This window comes from Lampris incognitus, chromosome 11, assembly GCF_029633865.1.
Source record: "Lampris incognitus isolate fLamInc1 chromosome 11, fLamInc1.hap2, whole genome shotgun sequence".
Classification (NCBI taxonomy): Eukaryota; Metazoa; Chordata; class Actinopteri; order Lampriformes; family Lampridae; genus Lampris; species Lampris incognitus.
The window spans coordinates 35,838,311-35,860,726 of record NC_079221.1 but is presented as its reverse complement, the minus strand read 5'-3'; the positions used below and the strand labels follow the sequence as shown (position 1 = coordinate 35,860,726).

At 44.7% G+C, this 22,416-nt stretch overlaps 1 protein-coding gene across 4 annotated transcripts; it reads left to right on the top strand.

The window, feature by feature from the left end:
- The first annotated feature begins 5,092 nt into the window (after window positions 1-5,092).
- On the top strand, window positions 5,093-22,160 carry etv5a (ETS variant transcription factor 5a). 4 transcript variants are annotated; one of them, XM_056289095.1, is made up of 13 exons: window positions 5,093-5,216; window positions 7,321-7,439; window positions 7,722-7,812; window positions 7,999-8,046; window positions 8,689-8,739; window positions 10,744-10,867; window positions 11,059-11,364; window positions 12,384-12,697; window positions 15,255-15,317; window positions 15,902-15,970; window positions 16,316-16,485; window positions 18,151-18,252; window positions 19,922-22,160. In XM_056289095.1, exons 2-13 carry the CDS (start codon window positions 7,392-7,394, stop codon window positions 20,150-20,152), a joined length of 1,617 nt encoding a protein of 538 aa, XP_056145070.1. In that variant the 5' UTR covers window positions 5,093-5,216; window positions 7,321-7,391; the 3' UTR covers window positions 20,153-22,160. The 4 variants fall into 4 exon arrangements, with proteins under 4 accessions (XP_056145070.1, XP_056145068.1, XP_056145069.1 ...); XM_056289093.1 differs by having other exon boundaries at window positions 18,151-18,258; XM_056289094.1 differs by having other exon boundaries at window positions 7,719-7,812.
- Window positions 22,161-22,416: the final 256 nt, after the last annotated feature.

Here is a 22,416-nt window from a genome sequence, read left to right as displayed (position 1 = left end):
GGGCGCATGACACAGGGAGTAACTAAAACCCAAAGCTAACATCTTGACAGAGGAATGTGTCTTTTTAAAATGTGACCATTTGCACTCTGTACAATGCAGCTTTAACCTCTGTTGGGTGCTTTGTCCTTGCGACGTTGCTCTGAGAGAGGCCAGAGAAGATAGAGTCGCTGGGCAGTGTGTTGCATCATGGTGGAGAAGTGTTCGCAGCTCCTGCTCCTACTGAACTATATAAAATAAATAAATAAACATTGCAATATTAGTTTTTTTGCAATCTCTATTGCAATATTAACATATTAAAAAATTAGTTACATAATTTCCCTAGCTATATACAGCTTTTAACTTTCCAAGTTTGCAAAAAAAGAATATAGGCTATTGCTCTATGAATGATTAGGGCGATTTTAGAGGAAGAAATGAGGCGGTTGCCCCAAGAACTCGTTAAATCACACTAAATCACATCATTTGTCAGATGCGACCCAACCTTTTTCAAGAGCAGTCGTAAAAAAGCGGACCTTTCTAGATTTTGTTTCCCATCAAGCAATAAGAGTTCTAGCAGAACGTGGCTGAATTGCATTGCATCGTTTGCACTGTGAATATTGCACATGTGTGTGTGTTGCAGATTCGATTCTGAAACAATATATTGTTCAGCCCAAGTCAGGTGTGTGAGTGGTCAATTTGCTTACAAATCCTCCGCTTCTTGCTGCGCCCTATGGCCTCCCACCCGGTCCTAATCTGTAGCCTGCAGCCTCCTGTGTTGCAGAGCCAGTCAAGAACGGGAGGGAGAGGTTGTAAAATAGAAAAGAGAGAATGATAAAGATTAGTAAAGGAAGAGGGAGGCATACAATTTTACAGAGAGAGAGAGAGAGAGAGAGAGAGAGAGAGAGAGAGAGAGAGAGAGAGAGAGAGAGAGAGAGAGAGAGAGAGAGAGAGAGAGAGAGAGAGAGAGAGAATAAAAGACAGCATGGTTATACAACTGGGAGGCACATATAGGAGCTTGCCTTTGCCGAGGCATCTTGAGTACTGCTGCTAAGATAACAAGGCAGGAATTATCTCCCAATGTGCTATTAATAGCAAGCAAGTCACATCTTGTCCCTCACTGGGGGAGCATCCTGTGCCCCAAGGCACTACTTTCCCATTTTAACTCATTTTGAAATGTGCAAATTGACAGATACATCCAAGCTAGGACAGAGTGCCGAGACACTTCATTGTAATGCTCTGATCCACTTATTCAGCGGGCTTTAACCCTGTGGTTGCCAGCTGGTTTTTGATTAAACTGTGATGATAGGGGGTCACGGGTGGTCTTTGAAACTAAGAATATCCACGCTTCTGAAATGAAAAACAAGGACACGGTGTCATAACTGCAAAGCGACTACCAGTACTGAGTCAAAGCTAGTCAGCGCTTGGTGAGTTTGCACTCAGCAGACTCGGGGCCATGTCTCCGTCGAAGACCTGTAAAAAAAAAAAAAACACTTAACTGCGTTTTTTGTTTTGTTTTCAAAGGAAAGGCTGCATTTTCAGTGCTCTCGACGTGACCTCTTTTTAGAGCTCAGTGCCGTGGGCGCGCCTCCTCTTTCAAAAGACGAAACAATTTCAACTTCTGCTGAAGTGCACAGCTTGTCAATGTCACTTCTAATTCCAACGACCAATAAGGATGAAGGAGGGGCGTGACCAGAGAGCCAACAAAGGCCTCGTCTATTTCGCCGTGCCTGAGAGAAGAAAAGAAAAACAAAAATGAATCAATAAATTGTGTTGATAACAGAAACCCCTGTCTATTTTATATATATATATATATATATATATATATATATATATATATATAACTTCATTAAATGAAACACTCAACAGGGAAAGTGCTCAACAAACAAGGAGCAAAATAATGCTCCTTTGACAGCTGATGACTGCTTATGGCATGAAACAGGTACTGTCTCTTAAAGAATTTACTTGAATCACTGGATTATATATATATATAATTATGTTTATTAAATTGATGTTGTGACAGTGGCTTTGGTAAAGTCATATCTTAAATCATGAAGTGCAAATATAATAAATACCATCCTTAGCGCTGCTCAATTTCTTAAAAAGCCAGTGTCCCTCAACTGTGAAAACAAAAAATAAAATCTATATAAAAACCCTCTCTTAGTTAGGACCATCATAAACCACATGTTGCAATAAGCTAAAGTAGGACCTCCTTAATTGCATGTTAAAGGTCACAGAGGGGAAAAAAACACCCTGGCCTTATCACCACAGTCACTAAATTAGGAGGCCTACATATGAGTCCTTACCGCAAACGTCATTGACAATTTAAAATAAACCCGGGAGCTCCAGTAACTCCTGTGAAAACTGTAATCCCCATCAAATCCCTACAGACACGCAATTCATGAGATTGCAGCGGTTGGAATAATAGTGGGGACAGACCAATACACATGTAATACAATTTTCCCAGAGTACGTAGTGCTTTGTTGACCCACCATGAGGTCTTAGGAGGTTGACTGCAAACAGCTTATTTGACAGTGTAGGAGTTTCACTTTCAGGTGTAGTACTGCACAGTGTGGGGAAGATATATCTGAAATCCAGTGAAAATACTGACAATCAAACTTACTCTTTTAACATGCATGTGCATGTTTTTGTGCTTTTATATGTGTGTGTGTGTGTTGTGTGCATATGTATTCGGTGAATTGTGATAAGAGCATGCATTGTGTGTGTTTGTGTGCAATATGTGAATGGAAATTAACATTTTACCGATCATACCCAACCATACCTTATTTTCTGAAACATGGGGACCTGTCAGCATAACATATATGGTATCTATATCACATATCTTGTGATTTTTCATAAAACACTAAAGAATGATGTACACCTTTGTTGTGTGCGTATGTGGGCGGCTGCCAGAGATGCGAAGGTGGTGAGAAGTGAGAACATTGTGTTGCCATTTTTATTCTTTCCTAAAATAAATGTGACACATGCAACGGTGACATATTGCTTATGTGTATATACGTTTTACTTTCCTGGAAAGGGCGCTGTATTTCAGAGAATACTCCGTGGAGATGATTTAAGGCACTTCCTGTTCCCTTCACCAGGCTTATGCTCAGGGACTACTGGGTCAGTGTGACAGTGACACAAGAGCCAGATCAACACCGCCTGCTGAAATGTTGGCTAATGCCCATCCTGAGCAACAAGGTTGGGTCTGTTTGTGGCTCTGACCAGGTGGCACTCTTCAGCTAAAGAGAGACTCAGGTGAAAAAAAAAATTAGCTGTTAGACCTACTGTCTTACACCCCCTGAATGGAGACAAATGAGGCATTAATGCAAAGTCTGATCCAGGGGTGGGATGCTACATCTACCTTGCTGGCGTGGCATTAATCTGGAGCCAAAGAAGCCTCGTTCAGAACAATCTCAGCTTTCCTGTATTTTAATACACATCAGTTGTAAACAGGGATATATTTTTAGATGCAAAGCAACTCACTGACCTAGAAAGGATACACTCAAGGTTAGCTGGTCCATCTCTATGGGTAGGGGTGGGGAGAGGGGGGGGGGGTCAAAGAAAGAAAAAAAAACTGACAGCGGACCTCTAAATTTACAACAGGCTCATATGTGGTTGGAAAGGCTTCGAAATGAAAACAAACAAATTACGAAAAACACGGCAATTTCCGCTGCAACATAAAAAGGAGCAACTCAACTGGATCAGACCATTGAGCGGCTTGCAGCTCATATTTCACTGGAAGTTAATTATGTGCCAAGTAAATCTGATGCCTATTGCACACGGACCCCTTCCAAAGGAATATCTGGTTCAAGTACTTGGACGGCGTTGTCAGAAAAACAGGTACGAGTGATTGGAGGAGATTCTCGGTAGTTGTTGCTTTTTATAAAAAAAAGAAGAAATATTCAGGTTAGAGCAGATTAAAATCACCTGGTTTTGTGTAGTAACGGCTGGTGCAGGATGTTTACATGCTGACTTGGGACAAAATTCAAACATAATATTTGACCGGCTGATTTGTTTTTGAAACCTTGAGTTGGACTCATGGATTGAAAAATGTCTAAGGCCGAGACCAAACTACCATCGTTTAAAATGTAGGCCTGTCGTGCTACTCCGCTTACAAACACAAACTTAAAGATCATTTTTTAAGCTCAATTCAAATGCATGTTGTGTTGTGTTGACACCGGTCTATAGTCAGCCCTCTCCCCAAAAGTTCAGTTTATCAGCTTAATTGTGGACAAAATGTTTTTTGATCTTAAGGAAAATCTTGAAATCTTGAAAAAATAGGAGGGTTAAAAAAAATCTGGAAATGGGGAAGCGGTATTTCGACAGGAGGTGCAAAGCAGCATTTGTGGTTTGGCATTTCAGAAGAACTATTTAAGGTGTACCCTCTCACACATTTTAGCTTTTATATTGATGGTTGTGGTTTTAATTATATACATGATTTCTTTTTTTATTGTATTGTTTGTATTCGTCTTCTCTCTGTTATTCTGAAACACAAAATATTAACATTCTCATTATTGTTCAGTCACAAGCCTTACCAACTTCTTGAATAAAATGAGGCCTAATCAGCTATGGACACGTCCATATGGATGGACACCACTGATGCTCTGTTTTATTCCACTTTAATGGGCTGATACTGCTGTGAAAATGCAAATAATTTCATTTTAGAGGAGTGATTACAACAAGCACCCTGGTCTGTGTAATACGCAGTTTTGCAGTAGGTAAAATCCCAGTTACTCCCTCCCTCCCTCCCTCTCTCTCTCTCTCTCTCTCTCTCTCTCTCTCTCTCTCTCTCTCTCTCTCTCTCTCTCTCTCTCTCTCTCTCTCTCTCTCTCTCCCTCTCGCTCTGTCTAGCATGTGGCGGCTACTGGCCCTTTAAAAGATCTCGGCAACGACGAAGATGTGAATGAAATCCAGCCATTCATAAAAATAGGCCGAGGCGGCCCTGTGATTGGCTAAAAGAGCCTCATGAATAATTTGTTAGCTTCCAATCGCTCGTTGGCTACCGACCTGACTGACACTGGCGTTCCACCAATCGGCGTTTTTGTCTTCGTAAGTCTCGAGCCCAAGGGAAAAGCGATCGGGCCATTAAGGAAAAGCTCAGTCAAGTTTTGGGAGTCCGTGGAAACGCACCGTCTGTACCGGACACAGAAAAGCGACTATCGGCACACGCTGTATGGATATCTTTACAGGATACTTTTGATGCAGACTGAGATTCACATATAAGCACGCGCACATAAAAGGTAAGCGGCTAATTTGACGTCAGTAAGCAGTCTCTTCTCGTAAATACCCAATATAACTATTCGCACGCCTGTTCATGGGCGTCAATATTTACCAGTGCAGAGCCCCTTTTTAGATGGGAAGAAACGCAACGCCATCTTCCCCGTAGATATTTATTCTAGCTGCCGCTCTCTACTGGCTTTTGCCTAAAGTAAGTCCGTGGATCCCTCATCGTGTTAAGTACAGCATGTAAATAGCCAGTTTATCGATCGTGTCTAGATTTTGGTCTGGTTTGAGAGTAGCTTTTGTTTAGCACCGCGATCGGGCGACTGTTTGTGATTTTTTTTTGTGAATGGAGGGGGTTGAGTTTTTTTTTCTGCCCGTGTGCCACACGGATCGAGTTTCACTTCATTGAGAAAAACAAGGGTCGGCGAAGGGAGGAGGGCTGGGGGAGGGGTGGGGAGAAGGAGGGAGGGGGGGGGGGAGTCGGATGATTAAGCCCCGTCGTTTGCTTTTGCTTGAAGAGAAACGCAGTTTGTTGAAATAAGCGGAAATTCTACTTGATCAACCGAACAACATAAGCTGTCACTCAAGTAAGTAGTCTGACTCACCCCCCCTTTTTTCCCCCATGCACTTCATGAAACTTAAGGAGTACGTCTCTACTTTTAGATGGCTTTCTTGTGTCATACTTTTAGACCAATATCCAAGTAGCCTCGAATCTAAATGGGCTATATTGAGTTCTCTTATCAAATGGAAATAGCTATAAAAAATTAATTTCTTAACTTTTTCTTTTTTGGGGGGGGGGCGCTTTTGGGCGTTTGCAGGTTTATTTGGTCGTATAAGGTGTCGGCTACATCGCCAGTGGGTCGGTCGGTACACTGTATTGATCAGATGTGTAATGCCGTCTACATTAACAGCGTGTTGCCAGAGAGTGCACAGGGGCACCGCGCGCGCTCTAACACCATGAAGCCGCTCAGATCTTCCATTAAGGGCTCTACTGTAGCTAACGACCGCTGTTGTTCGTCGTCACCCTCCGCCTCGCCGTCCGTACAGGAGCGTAGTAATGACACATCCCACCCCTGGAGAATGCAATGTGAACGGCATGCGTCTTTGTCAGCCTGGTACTATCCGGCGTTTTCATGCGTAACTTGAACCTACGGCGCGCTTTTAAACCTGCGCGACAGGAAGACCGGTGCGTCGTGACCGTGTCAGCGAGGAGCGATACAGGAGCGACACACCTCACATTTCGTCCATGTCTCGACCATTTTACATGTCTTAGGTTTCCGTCCGTTTTTTCTTCTTCTTCTTCTTCGTCGTCTTCTTCTTCTGCTTCTGCTTCTTCTTCTGTCTTGTGAGGTCGCAGTGTGCTCCGCACATGACAAGAGAAAAGACCCGTAGGTCTCACAATAATTAGACTTAACTCTTTAGGTGGTTAAAGCCGATTAGGACTGACTCAACTCCACATCGTGCGCACAGATGGCTACGTCCGCTTATATAACGCAGTTACAAACGTCACATAACGGAAAATGAAAAGCCTGTTAACGTCGCGTAGCGTCTAAACCAGGGTGCTTTAGATGGAATAGCTTGTTTGTTGTTGCAGCGAAAAAGGCACATTTAAAACACGGACCTCATTTGCAGCAGTGAGTATTGAAAGAAGTCCCCCGGACATTTCTGCGCACAGGCTAGTGCTGGGCGACATGGGGTGTCTTATTATCACGGTATATGCTCGCCTTGCATGTGCAAACATATCAAGTTCAACAAGCCATCTGCAGTCCCATCACATTGAACTGTTTCCTTATATAAAGTGTAATATCAACCCAAAACTACTTTTCAAATAATACTCCCTCAAATGCTTCAGACCACATTTTGTGAAATGTTATAGTTAATTTCGACAACTAATTTGTTTCTTGGGATATGGCGATGTTCAAAATGTGTCCCCATACAAACATGAAAAACCAAAATATTGAATTATTGCCCTCCCCTGGTGCACATGGTCTGATACAGCTCTGACATTGCAAATGAGGAAAATGTCATTGCACAGTGCAATACATTTTGCAGTGGAGTATGTAAAGGATATTCCAGATATACTGTAACACTCTCCTTTTTACATCTCCTTGTGTTTTAAAGGTGAACCCAGGCACTGTCGCTTTAAAGCGAAAACCCTCCCCCAGCTGGGAACCCTTGAAGACCCAGATAACATGGACGGATTCTATGACCAGCAAGTCCCATTTATGGTCCCACCCAATGTAAGTGGACACTCGCCAGTTTGGCCATCCACTTAACGTACATGTCATCCAGACGTTGACTTCATATGGCTTTAGATTACGGGTGTACTTCACCATGGTGGTGCTAGGCCAGCTCTTTGTCAGACGGTTGTCCTTCCAGCCAATGCTTACTGGATATGCATTAAGACTTGTCGATGACCCTATCAGCGTCATCCATTGGGTGTGACTGGGTGTCTCCAGTCAGCTCTTCGTACTGGACCGCTTAGTCCTAACATGCTGCTGGGTTGTCTTTCTCTACAGCAGAAGTCCCATGTGGAGGAAGCATCTTACAGCAGGCCTCTCAGCGACAGAAAAAGGAAATTTGTAGACACGGAGCTTGCCCAGGACACAGAAGGTAATTGACTGAGACAAATGCTTCTCTATTAACAACAAAGACCAAAGTTCATTGTGTCAATGTGAAATGTGTTGATTACCATGTCAACATTTTGTAAGCTTCGCATGAACCTCACACGCTGGTTGTGCAGGGGAATAACACCTATTTCTGCACCTGCCATAGACAATGTATGCACCTCTTTTCCAGAACTCTTCCAAGACCTCAGCCAGCTGCAAGAGATTTGGATAGCAGAAGGTAGGTTACAGACATTTCTATCAAACTATATATCTCACCACTCCCCAAGTAATGAATAGACTTGACTTCATTTTCTGTTCTCACCCTGTTGGATTTGCAATGCTGGTGCAGTTTTTAAACTTCAATTTCTTGTGTAAGGGATTGTCAATTTTGATGGAGGAGAAACAAGGATAGAATGAAATTGGGCAAGTGATGAGGCTAAAGATTAACTTGCTGAGAATGTGAAATATTCATGTTTTCTAAGTGAGCAATTGGGGAAAGTAGAACAAAGTTCCATAAATGACAAACTGCTGACCGGGCCTCTTTTTGTCTCGTCTCATTAGAACTTTCAGAACGACAGATAGTTTATTTTTTATCAGACCAAATTGTTTTGGGATTTTGTTGACAGCTTCCAGCTCTTACTTGATTTTGGTGTTGGAACAAGTTGACCTTGAATTTAAACAGTATTTCACAAAGGCCACTCACAAATTCGGCAAGTTCTTTCTTTTCTCCGTCAGGATTGTTTTTTTGTTTGTTTTTTTTTCTTGTCATCTTATTTTTGAAGATGAGGATGTCAGTCATGGATCGACAGCTATTGTATACCAGCAGGGATCCTGGAGATATTTTTCTAATGCATGATGACTCTCTCCCATTTCTTCACAGCCCAGGTGCCCGATGACGAACAGTTTGTCCCAGATTTTCAGTCAGATAGCTGTGAGTACCTCACGTCTATCCTTTGTATGTTGAAATTCTCTGTTTGTGACTGTGTCCTGAACGAATGGATACGCCTTTTTGATTCTTAGCCAGCCCTCATGATGGTTAAGATGTTTTGGTGGTAATTGTTTGAGAACTCCACAAATGGTTTTGCTTCAAAAGTCCCATTCCATAAAATGGTTCTTTAATCTTTTGCTTGACTAAATCTGACCTTTTTTTTTTTTAATGTTTTATCAAAATGCATTGGCCTTGCCTCAGCATAACACCTCTCCTCCCCCTCAAAACATTACTCTTGCCATCTAGCAAATTTCTCAGGAAAGGGACGCTCAGTCCCTCCTTCCCTCTCTCCTGAGTTTAATCAGCCGATTGGCATGGGGCATCACATGAGCCGAGCGCCTAATCTGATTTTACACATTCATGCACTCAGATCTTGCCGCTGGAGCAGGCCAGATTCGAGTGGTTGGGGCCACATCAGAGCTGCTTGCCTTGTTGACTACCTGGAGGGCGCCCCCCCCCCAAAAAAAACCAAAAACCAAAACCTACTTTCAGACCTTAGCCCCCGCGATTGTGCGACATTTGTCTCTGCACTTACCTTTTTAGACAGCAGCCAAGGAAAATGTATGAGTTATGGTCAGTGGGATTTCATATGATCATCCCCCTCTCCCCCCTGGGTCATTTCTGAGTTTGTTTTTGTTTTTGTCTGATGCGGAGGAGGTAGAGACGGGGTGTGGTCCCTGCCCGGCTTTGTCCATGCTGCATTTTGGAACCCGGCCTCTGCAGTGCAATGGGCTGCAGATTGACCACAAGACTCGGAGTGCTGCAATATATTATTGAGGTTGATGCCTTGACATTCATGTTTGTATAGTGAGGCCCATGCAAGGCTATGTATGCGAGTATCTAAGGTTCCTGTCATCTTCTCACAATATAGTCATTCATGGTAAAGTGTCTGCGCTGTATAGTTCTCGACCTTGCACTTTGAGTCCTCTCTGTGAGTGCGTGTGTGTATAATGTGAAGTTGGCAGAGAGTGCTGTGACTAGGCAGGGGGCCAGCTTCTTTCACAAGCTGCCTATTCACCAGTCTCGGCTCTCAGCCCTGCCTGTATAGCCTCTGCAGTTAGCTGGACATCCCATGGCAGGTCCATATCTTCTCTTACACAGTGCACAGGTATCCTTCCACCTTGGACTGTGCACTTGTCTGAGTGCAAAAGCTGAACTCATACAGGAAGGTACAGTTTGCAGACAAGGGGACTGCCTGTTAACTCAACCCCAGCTGTCTGATGTTCCAGAGGAAAAGATGCCTGACCACTCAATCATTCCCACCCTGTCTGTATGAGGAGTGCTGTCCCAGCCACTGGGCTTTACAGCACACACAATGGGGCTCACGTGCCCATTGTTTGCTTCTCCTTAAATCCATCAGCACCCGGGGTGATTTATTTGGCTCTTGTTACTGTGCTTGGGGATCTAGTTTCTGCCTGGCCATTATGTGGCGCCCCGGAAACTGTAGCCGATACACATAGAGCTCCAGTCAGTGTCTAATGGTTACAGCACGGGGGAAGAAAATCATTTACAATTATTGAATTACAGCCACACTGATTCATGGGTATTGACTAGCCTTACCATAATGGGAGTCAGAGAAGAGAGAAGTTTCATTGCCTGTGTGTGTGTGTGTGTGTGTGTGTGTGTGTGTGTGTGTGTGTGTGTGTGTGTGTGTGTGTGTGTGTGTGTATAGTGCAGTTAACATCTTGTGACCTAGCGATTGTGGATAGATGGTGGTTTTCAAACCCTGCTGTCAACCATCATTAGGGGCCTGTGATAAATGGCCGCTAAGTGTCTGTCAGTGCAGGGAATACACACACTGTCCATATGTCCATTTATCCATCTATCAAATCAAAATGTGGTTAAGATAGCCATCTCCCCTCTGTTTATGGCTTCAATTATGTGACATCGGCAGTATATCTAATGTGTTGTCTGTGCTATCCCTCTGTATCTGTTCTTTCTCAACAGTGATGTTTCATGGCCCGCCACCAGCCAAGATTAAACGAGAGCTGACTCCCTCCAAAGAGCTTTCTCCCTGTCGCCAGGACAGGAGTCCCATGCCCTACGGAGAGAAGTGCCTTTACAGCTACAGGTACCTCAGTACTGTACCTTTGAGAGGACTGTCATGCTTCTGTGACATGTTACCTAATTAAACTTTATACTATACTTAACAATACATGTAAGATGAAAGCACTGTCTGAATGCCTTTTTTAATCATATCACTCTGATTAATGATGCCATTACTTCCTAACATTGACCTTCTCCCTATTGCTTACTCCACAGTGCCTATGACAGGAAACCCACTCCTGGGTTCAAGCCATTGACTCCTCCCTCCACTCCTGTTTCTCCCTGCGGCTCCATCAGCACTGCAGGGCCACACCCACTAAGTGAACAGACTCCTCCCCCTCACCCCAGAGTAACCAATCAGACCGCAGGGCCACGCCCACTGCTTGTCCAGCAGCACCCTGTAACAGCGAGCTCCGGGCCTCACAACCAGCGACCACTACCAGTCCACAGCCAGAGTCCACCTTTTGCTGTGCCCTGCCCACCGCTCAGCCAGGATGTCAACAGTTTTAGCCCAGAGCACAGGTGAGTAGTCACAATGAGTCTATTCCAACCCAGTCAGTACGTTTTACTTTATCCCTGTCTTTTCTTTAGACAACTTGAGGCTGAACAATAAATCTGTGGCTACTAAGTTGGATATCAGGGGTCTGGAAAGAAGCACACAAGTGTGGTAGACTATGTACGAGCAATGTTTCCTTAAGCTGGAATGCTGTCTTCAGTTGGCGAGTCACCAAACAACCAATGGCTTTACCAACATGTAAACTGAACTGGTATACTTGACACCTGCACTTGACTGTTGTAAATATAATCCTCTGTATCTGTTAATGTTTTCCCATTGGACACACACACTAGGCTTGTGGCAATCGGATCGTATATCAGCGACCACAAGTAGCCACAATTGGACGATATGAAAATAGAAACGATCACCCAACCATAATGCACATGACTTACCCGATGTCAATGTGATGACAAGTTGGGAGTGGTTGATGGCCAGATAATCCACATCAGCCAGATACCCTTTCACGAATGCTCATTTAAGGTGTGAGGAGGTGCATCTATGCTGGTATAGCAGGCAGTTTGGCTGTTCCTCCTTTGGATGCTTCTAAGTATTTGATCTCCTTGAGAATCTTTTCTCCGAAGCTCCTACCTGGTGAATATAGCACGTTAGTAAGAGGCTCCGGATCAAAGTATATTTCATCAACTAGCGCAAGCATAAATATAGCCATGTGCAGCTATTGGTCTCCTGCTTGAAGAAGCCTCTCTTTAGAATGGAATCACGGCTCTTATTATAGCTGTTAGGCACCTGCTCTTAATGTCTCATTTACAGATTAATTTCAGTCGTCTCTTTGCATCAAGTAACTCAAATGCCCTTTGATTGGTCTGACTTCTGCTGTGCAGGCAAGAGAAATGCTGAAACCCAATGAATTTTCAAAACTACTGTACCAGAAGTAGCTTTCTGTTGGCGTTCCTGTACAATCTACATATTCAAAGTCTGCATCTGAAAACGGACTTTTCACCTACTTTTGTTTTTCTTTCCCTGTTAGGTTCCAGAGGCAGATGTCTGAGCCATGTCTACCTTATCCCCCACCAGAGAGCCAAGCGCACTCCCAGTTGCTGTCCCAGCCACCCGGCAACAGATTGTCACGGGATGGCCGGCCTCCTTACCACCGGCAGATGTCAGAGCCCCTGGTCAACGTGTCACCCCAGGGCTTTAAGCAAGAGCTTCTTGACCCACGATACACTGAGCAAGGTGTGCCCACCATGGGCCCCCCTGGACCGCCACCACCAGGCCCACCTCAGGCTCGCTTCCATCCCATGGCCATCAAGCAGGAGCCCCGAGACTTCTGCTTTGATTCTGGTAGGTAGCCAGTAGGGAGAGAGGGGCTCTACTGAAATGGGACACTATGTCCTCTATTGTAGCACCACGTTATCACCACTCAGATGCTAGTCTCAGGTAGTACATCTTGCAGCATATTCATGTGTTTCCTTGTACAGTGGAAACCGCTTATAATGATCATATAGTGCTGAACTGCTCATACTGATCAAAGGTCGCCAGATGGAGTCATTCATTGCAATCAAACAGTCTCCTCAAAGTGAATATTTGGGGTTTTTCTTTAAAAAAAAAAACTACTAAAACCAAGGTCATTCAGGAAACCTAATGTTAAAAATTGTCATTATTTTTTCCAATTTTCCCCATGACACTTGACGACACCACCTCCGCTCCAAAAATCTGCCTCTAATTTGACTAAATAGCCTTAAGTGGTACGGGCTTATTTTCATTTTTAGGCCTTGGCCTACTCATATTAAAAATGTACTTTAGGCAACACTAAGCAATGTTACTGTAACCTATAGTCTATTTCTAAATTTCCGTGTGAAGCATGAATAGAGAAGTCGTCTGTTTCATTACACTATATTTATTCAAGTGTACATATGTCAATTAGATGGTCATCTGAAAGAAAAACATTGCTTAAGTTTGTGGACTGCTTACAGTGATGCTGTTGGCCTGGATGGATGTGATCATTATGAGCGGTTTCCACGGTACTTGCTGAGCGGGTAGGGGAGTGTGGGGTTGGCTGTCGGACGAAGTGTCCAGGGGTGCGTGTGAGTCGGCCTGGGCCGAGGCTGAGGAATGTGCCCGGCCCTGTTTGTTCTGGGCACTCACACATGACTGTGAGTTTTAACACACGGCAAAGCCGCAGGCACACACACAGGCTGGACTCAAAAGTCCTCATCTGCATCAATCCAATCTAGTCAAGCCCGTAAGTAAAAGTGGGTCTCTTAGCTCAGCTTAAGCCTCCAAGGGCAAAAAGTAAGTGGGTCATGGAAGCTAGGTTGAGAGAAGCTGACTTCACTGGGCCTACCTGGAATAGATCTGGGCCAAAGCCCACAGTGAGCTTCATAACCTGCAGCAGAGCAGTTTGACTGTGAGAAGCAGGCTGAAGCCAAATAGTCCAAGTCTCCATGAAAACCTGATTCACAACTGAAATAAAAATGCTTTGTCTTTATAATGTGTTTTTATTGTAAGTCACAATGAATAGCAACTGTCTCTTAGATCATAATACCCACATACCAATCTGTTGTCCCTCTTCCGCTACATCACCGCCACCCCCTCCTCTAAATCTGCCTCCGTTTCTTTTTTCTTTTTTATCTTGTTCAATCTGTCATTCTCTCATTCCCTTTCAGCCTGAAGGGGTGACAGACAGTCAGGACAGTGACGTAATGACAAATCCTCTTAGCGTCTTGTGGCCTTTTTAATACCGACGTCACAGAGGCCTAGGTCAGGGTCCCCGAGTAAATGGTAGATGTAAGTCTGCCAATACCTCTTTGTGGTATTCTCTTTCCCATGACCGATAACTGGCAGCTCCAAAACCATGGGATGATGCATGTGCATGTCAAGGTCAAAACAGTCCAAATGCATTTGCTAGCTGGATACAAGGTGTAATTGAATACACTGAAATGTTTTGGGGGGGGGGGTCCCCCTTTTTGTCATCTTCCCAGCCTGTCTGGGAATAGATCTGTCATAGGCAACAGAAGGCTTTGCAAGGCATTGAGGATAAAGGCCACAAGGGGTCAAGGAAACTGGCTCAAGACCATTTCCCGGTCTTCTTATCAGTAGACGGGAATCGGAGCAACGGGGGCAGGGGGGTGTTGGAGGGGACCGAATGCACTGCAGTATAACACAGCAAAGCGGAACAAGGGCCTTGACCCCTTGGGGGACAGGCATAACTTCATTGTCAATGGGATTTAATCCAGCGAACCCGGTGCTAATTTCATTGCGAGGCTTGCCGGACATGCAAGTAATGTTGTGTCCTGCACAGCTCCCTCTGATCTGTGCTTAGCTGCTCTGTGTGTGTGTGTGTGCGCGCGTGCGCATATGTGCATGCACACGCGTGCATGTGTGTGTGTGGGCGCTAGGCATTTTTCAGCCCAGCTGTTGCGTCAGTGTGAGTTGTGTAAGGAGCCGCAGATAGAAACCGACAGTGGTCAGGCAGAACAACACCAGTGTTTTGGATTTTGCCAACATGTGACTTTGCTGCTCATGCATCTGTGTGTATCTGTATTGTTTTGTGCACTTATATAAGCAAGACCAAATGTACCCAGCATAAACAATGAGCAAACATTAGAGGTTTATATATATATATATATATATATATATATATATACATACACACATACATACATACATACATACATACATACATACATACATACATACATACATACATACATACATACATACATACATACATACATATATACATATATGTGCCTTTTGTACTTGTCCACCGTCAGTTGTGCTGACTCACACCTATGATCAGATCTGAGGTCAGTGTTAATGACTGGTTCATGTGATGTGATGTTGAGGTTGGAGCGGTTCTGGCTAAACACACACTGCCATCTTCCCTGTCTTACAGAAGTGCCTAATTGTCAGTCATCCTTTGGGAGAGCAGGGGGCTTCTTTCAAAACAACCTTGAAAGTAAGTACCAGTACCCGGTCTGCCTCTTTATGTCTGCTATGTGTGCACAGTTTGGTTCACTTCATTTTCTAAATGGCTTTCCCCCAACCTTGTGACTTATTGAACCGTTGAAAGCACGGCATAGGGAGGTGTGTGTGTGTGTGTGTGTGTGTGTGTGTGTGTGTGTGTGTGTGTGTGTGTGTGTGCGCGCGCGCGCACACGTGCATGCATATGTGTGTGTATGGGTGAAGGGAGGGGGTAAAAAAAATAACAGAGGTCAGCAGCATTTCGAATGGCATCCCAAGGAGAAGTAAATCTATCACTGAAACCTGCTTCAGTGTTTTGCACAGTGCGTTTTGCACAGCTGCGGCTTGCTTGATCTGAGCACAGTCGAGTTTTCCACTCTTGGAAAGTTGCCCGGCTATATTGCTTTATGTGCAGTTTAAATCTGTGGCTGGGACGTGGTCGCTGGCTGTCAAATCAAAACAGAGGCTGGTTTCTCACACCCATTCCTTATTTCCTCAGTGTGAGAAACCGGCCTTACACAAACGCTTTGTCACGCCGTGTTTGATGGACTTAATCCCCCCCCCCTTTATTTTTGACAGATTTCTCCTTCGACAGAGAGCCTCACTTATACTACGATGACACCTGCGTGGTCCCTGAGAGACTGGAAGGTAAGACTATGGGAAGGTTGAGTTTGGCAGTTGGATGGGGTGTCAGAGAATGGAGTAATGAGACTTGATGGATAAGGACACGCAAGCAGAATTTGTCACACATTTTACTGTCAAACGCTTAGAGGGTAGGATTGCTTTTTTGCCTATGAGATGTCTGTAGTATTACTTGTGTACATCATTGGAAAAAGAGTCCAGTCCTTTGGCTGGTGATGGCAGGACTGTGCAGAGCACACTGTGGCCATGCTGCAGCATAAAGGCCTTAATGGCTCTCTCTGTCTCCGCCTTGGGATGCTTTCCCCCTCCTAGTGATTCACCCACTTCCTCTTGTTTCCCTCCTCTCCACAGGTAAAATAAAGCAGGAACCCGCGGTGTATCGTGACGGGCCTCCATATCAGCGTCGCGGCTCCCTCCAGCTGTGGCAGTTTCTTGTCACGTTGCTGGATGACCCGGCCAACGGCCACTTTATTGCCTGGACTGGTCGCGGCATGGAGTTCAAACTCATTGAGCCAGAGGAGGTCAGTCCCCACGCAAAACAGAAGTCATGCTCATCTTCTTTTTTTTTTTTTGGAGTAAAATATTAGTGCAATTAATCTCTCCTAGATGGGTGGCACGGGGGCCCAGTGGTTAGCACTGTTGCTAAAAAGACATGTATGTTAGGGTTAATACTCCTGTCTGTGCCCCTGACCAAGGCAATAGGAAGAAATAACTGGAGTCGGTTGCCGGGCGTTGCACGGCAGCTGCCCACCACTCCTAGAAGCGGTTAAATGCAGAAAGTAAATGTCATTTTTATGTATGTACAAAATGACTAATAAAACGTATTCTACTCTATTCTATAGATGCATTTGATTTGTAACTGAAAGGTTATTGAGTCACGTCCGTCTGCCACTGCAGGAGGACGTTTTCACTTAAAGCGACATAGGTTTATATATACACTACCGTTCAAAAGTTTGGGATCACCCAAACAATTTCGTGTTTTCCATGAAAAGTCACACTTATTCACCACCATATGTTGTGAAATGAATAGAAAATAGAGTCAAGACATTGACAAGGTTAGAAATAATGATTTGTATTTGAAATAAGATTTTATTTACATCAAACTTTGCTTTCGTCAAAGAATCCTCCATTTGCAGCAATTACAGCATTGCAGACCTTTGGCATTCTAGCTGTTAATTTGTTGAGGTAATCTGGAGAAATTGCACCCCACGCTTCCAGAAGCAGCTCCCACAAGTTGGATTGGTTGGATGGGCACTTCTTTGAGCAGATTGAGTTTCTGGAGCATCACATTTGTGGGGTCAATTAAACGCTCAAAATGGCCAGAAAAAGAGAACTTTCATCTGAAACTCGACAGTCTATTCTTGTTCTTAGAAATGAAGGCTATTCCATGCGAGAAATTGCTAAGAAATTGAAGATTTCCTACACCGGTGTGTACTACTCCCTTCAGAGGACAGCACAAACAGGCTCTAACAGGTACTATTTAATGAAGATGCCAGTTGGGGACCTGTGAGGCGTCTGTTTCTCAAACTAGAGACTCTAATGTACTTATCTTCTTGCTCAGTTGTGCAACGCGGCCTCCCACTTCTTTTTCTACTCTGGTTAGAGCCTGTTTGTGCTGTCCTCTGAAGGGAGTAGTACACACCGGTGTAGGAAATCTTCAATTTCTTAGCAATTTCTCGCATGGAATAGCCTTCATTTCTAAGAACAAGAATAGACTGTCGAGTTTCAGATGAAAGTTCTCTTTTTCTGGCCATTTTGAGCGTTTAATTGACCCCACAAATGTGATGCTCCAGAAACTCAATCTGCTCAAAGAAGTGCCCATCCAACCAATCCAACTTGTGGGAGCTGCTTCTGGAAGCGTGGGGTGCAATTTCTCCAGATTACCTCAACAAATTAACAGCTAGAATGCCAAAGGTCTGCAATGCTGTAATTGCTGCAAATGGAGGATTCTTTGACGAAAGCAAAGTTTGATGTGAAAAAAATCTTATTTCAAATACAAATCATTATTTCTAACCTTGTCAATGTCTTGACTCTATTTTCTATTCATTTCACAACATATGGTGGTGAATAAGTGTGACTTTTCATGGAAAACACAAAATTGTTTGGGTGATCCCAAACTTTTGAACGGTAGTGTATATAGTGCAGCAAACTGATAGCAGGCTGTCTGTGTGTGTTATTGTCCTCAGGTGGCCCGTCGCTGGGGCATCCAGAAGAACAGACCGGCAATGAACTATGACAAGCTGAGCCGCTCACTGCGCTATTACTATGAGAAGGGCATCATGCAGAAGGTAAAGGCAGGTTCACCCTTTTTTTCCTATTCCACCCCAAACCCCGTCACTAATTTCTTCCCGGCAATGACCGAGGAATGGAGCTAAAATGTTGTGTTTTGAGAGATTTATATATAACCTCTGGAGGCTATGCAGCAAGGTCATAACACAGCCAGAGACCAAACAGGGTCGGTCTATCCTGCAGGCAGGTTGTCCCCCACCCCCACCCCGGGAATGAATATTGATTAAAAAATATGAATGCGGAGCGTACGGATAGCGTGGCGGTCTATTCCGTTGCCTACCAACCAAGGGATCGCCGGTTTGAATCCCCGTGTTACTTCCGGCTTGGTCGGGCATCGCTACAGAAACAATTGGCTGTGTCTGCGGGTGAGAAGCCGGATGTGGGTATGTGTCCTGGTTGCTGCACTAGTTCCTCCTCTGGTCGGTCAGGGTGCCTGTTCGGGGGGGAGAGGGAACTGGGGGGAATCGCGTGATCCTCCCACGTGCTACATCCCCCTGGCGAAACGCCTCACTGTTGGGTGAAAAGAAGCGGCTGGCGACTCCACGTGTATCAGAAGAGACACGAGGTAGTCTGCAGCCCTCCCCGGATCGGCAGAGGGGGTGGAGCAGCGACCGGGACGGTTCAGAAGAGTTGGGTAATTGGACGAGTACGATTGGGGAGAAAAAGGGGAGACAAATCCAAAAAAAAATATTAATGCAAGCCTAGTATATATATAATTACAAGGCACTTAAAGCTCATGTGGTTACTTAGGTTTCAACTGCTTCATCAAATTAGAACAAAAAATATGACTCCTAGCAAATGAGAATGAAGAGGAAAGTGGTTTGTGGTTTAAAGTGTTTTATTTTGACAAGTTGTTTTCTTTGGGCATTTAACTCAGTATTGCCATAGTACTATAACCAGCTGCCAGCCTACTTCACAAAACAAAAATTCTTGCAATTCAATCATGTCTTCTACTACTTATAGAGTTACCATATATAGGTGCTCCTCCTGTCCGTCATTGGTTAATGGACATGTTAACACACTGTAGTGAGATTATTGTCAAGTGGTAACCAGGAGCCTATAATAACTGTAGATTATCATTTTGAGAGCTATAGATCCAAGTGAAGAGGCTGTACATATTAGTCAAAGAGTATTATCGGGGGTTTTTTCCTCCCTTTTTCTCCCCAATTGTATCCCACCAATTACCCCACTCTTCCGAGCCGTCCCGGTCACTGCTCCGCCCCCCCTGCCGATCCGGGGAGGGCTGCAGGCTACCACATGCCTCCTCCGATACATGTGGAGTCGCAGCGTGTGGAAGGTACATGCTATTCCCCCTAGTCCCCCCCCCCCCCGACCGAACCAGAGGAGGCGCTAGTGCAGCGACCAGGACTCACACCCACATCTGGTTTCCCACCCACAGACACAGCCAATTGTGTCTGTAGGGACACCCGACCAAGCCGGAGGTAACACGGGGAGTCAAACCGGCAATCCCTGTGTTGATAGGCAAAGGAATAGACCACTACACCACACAGATGCCATAGAAAGAATATTATCTTTACATGTCGATTTTTAAAAAATGCCCTGGGCTAATGTCTCTCTCGTGTGTGTGTGTGTGTGTGTGTGTGTGTGTGTGTGTGTGTGTGTGTGTGTGTGTGTGTGTGTGTGTGTGTGTGTGTGTCTCCCTCTTAGGTGGCTGGTGAGAGGTACGTGTACAAGTTTGTGTGTGATCCCGAGGCTCTGTTCTCCATGGCCTTCCCTGACAACCAGAGGCCAAACCTGAAGGCTGACCCGGACAGCCTGCCCGGGGTGGAAGACGACACGCTGCCCCTCACCCACTACGAGGAGACCCCTCCCTACCTGCTGGACGCTGGGGAGCAGTGCACCGCCAGCTTGCCCTTCCCAGACAGCTACAGCTACTGAACGTGATGGAGGGTCCCGACACACAACCGTGTTCAAACCAACCCTTAAACCATCCTGAACGACCCAGTCTGGAAAAAAAACAACAACAACCCCACAGCTGGAACTGCTGAGCAGCCTGGATCAAACAAACAAACAAACAAACAAACAATAACGTGTGCTCTCTCTCCTCTCCACGTCCTCCTACTCCTCCCTTAGACTGCCCATGTACAGATTAAAAACTGTCCGAGCTCCTCGGCTACGAATAAATGAAGAAAACCCCCGTGCACAAACGACGGCGTCGCTGCCGTCTTGCCAAGTGAGGGAGGGAGAGAACAGAAAGAGGTGAAGGCGGACTGACCTGATCTCCGGCAGCTCTTGGTTGAGGTCAGGAGATGAGAAGGAAGCAGATCCAGAGACTGTGCAACTTTGGGGAAAAAGACAGAGACTGACACCCCCCCCCCACTGCCCCTCCAGAAAAAAAAGAAAACTTTGTTGCAAGACTGTTGAGAGTTGCTGCAATTTCAATTTTGTGACAATCTGCATTTTTGTTAAAAAGTTGAATAACCTGTAGAGACTAAAGGTTTTAATTCAGATAAAATAATCTTACGTGCAGCACTATTATATAGATGCCTTTATAATCCCCCCCCCTTTTCCTCTCACAACCTTTTAACTACAGATGTGTGCAAGGGCTTTAATTTCCCACAAAAAAAGGATGGGGGGAGGAACATATATATATATATATATATATATATATATATATATATATATATATATATATATATATAGACCCACAACCTGGTTTGTTTTCGTATGTTATCAGAGACATCCCATGAAGGTTTCCTTTTCTCTGTAAAGTGAGCCTACGGTGAAGAACCCAGAGAGCTGTGACTCCAGGCCACTCTGCCTAGGACGAGGATTAAATCTGGTCTTCGGCTAGCTGGAAGGGCTCCTCAGTGTAAAGAAAACTGTGTTGTCTTTGTGTTTGTATTTTTAATTTCTATTTCTATTTTCAATTCCCCGTAGTTGTTGCTGGGCTGCTGTAGGCTGTTGGGGTGGGGGTGGAGGGGGGTGCATCTGCTTTACTCTGTAGCCTACAGCCCGGACCCCTCAGACAGGACATGCTCCACCTCTCTCCCTTATCTCCACCTCCATTTCCTGTCCAAAGCCTACAAGTAATTAGCACTCCATTACCTTCAATACAAAAGAACAAAAAAAGGGAAAGCGCAAGTACATATTTCCCCCCAAAGCTTTGAAGATGCCCAAGAGGTCATTATGTATGATATACGGTCACATTGTTCTCTCTTCTTTTTTTTTAAAAATTCTATTTCTATCTCTATCTGGGTGTTTTCTTCGGCAGTGTACTAGTTCTACTGATGCACCAGGATGGCAGGCGCATCAGGTCCTTGCATGCAAAAAGGGAGGAGGGGTGTCAGACATGACACCTTTTCCTGTCTGCCAGTCACAAGTTGTTATCGAGAGACCCCTGGCAGGGTGTAGTCAAACCAGACCACCTGGCCTCTGACATATCGCTTTACTCTCTGGACAAAGATGACATTTGTGATGTTCTCTGCATTATTATTGGGTTTTTTTTTATGTTCTACGTTATTTCTAAATGGGGGTGGGGGAAAAGACAAACTTATATAAAGTCTATATATTTTTGCTATAAGGCTGCACCTGTTTGATTTTAAAGTATAAGCTGTATAGTTCTGCCTATAACAAACATGTACATTTTTAAAAAGCCTATCAGGATTCCTGTGATGCTCTCGCTGCAGACTGTTTTCTTCTTCTTCTTTCTCGACTGTCTGGCTGTATGGCGCTGGGAGCGTGATGGAAGTGGTTGTTTTGGGTTGTGAAGTTAATGTGTAGAGGCCTTCATTCCAGCAGAGGCCACAATGAAAAAATGTGATCCAGTCTGATCCAGCCGTACACTGGGACTGTCTGCACTTGTATAGGCTTCGACCCCCCCCTACACACACACACACACACACACACAATGTGTATCTTACACTGCTGAGTTTATCATCATCTGTACTGGGTACAATAAACTTTCCTCTATGCTTCACCGCCTGCGGTCATGGTGTATTTTTCTCCCACTGCCCCTTGACGTGCAGTCGGTCAGCTGACGGGCTGCCGTGGTCCACCGGTCGGTCTGCTTGACCTGGCTTATCTCTCAGTCACATGCTCACCCTTAATCTCTCCAATAACTTAATGTGTAAATGATGACCCTATTTACCCCGCCACAAGTGGTGTGTTTGGCCTACACCCAAGTAACAACGAGAAAAAAG

Bases quoted from the DNA above. Each gene is read 5' to 3' on its own strand.
- etv5a (XM_056289092.1), top strand. From the start codon at position 7,392: ATGGACGGATTCTATGACCAGCAAGTCCCATTTATGGTCCCACCCAAT. The intron at 12,698-15,254 runs GTAGGTAGCCAG...CCTGTCTTACAG, and splicing joins AGACTTCTGCTTTGATTCTG to AAGTGCCTAATTGTCAGTCA. The intron at 18,259-19,921 runs GCAGGTTCACCC...TCTCCCTCTTAG, and splicing joins GCATCATGCAGAAGGTAAAG to GTGGCTGGTGAGAGGTACGT.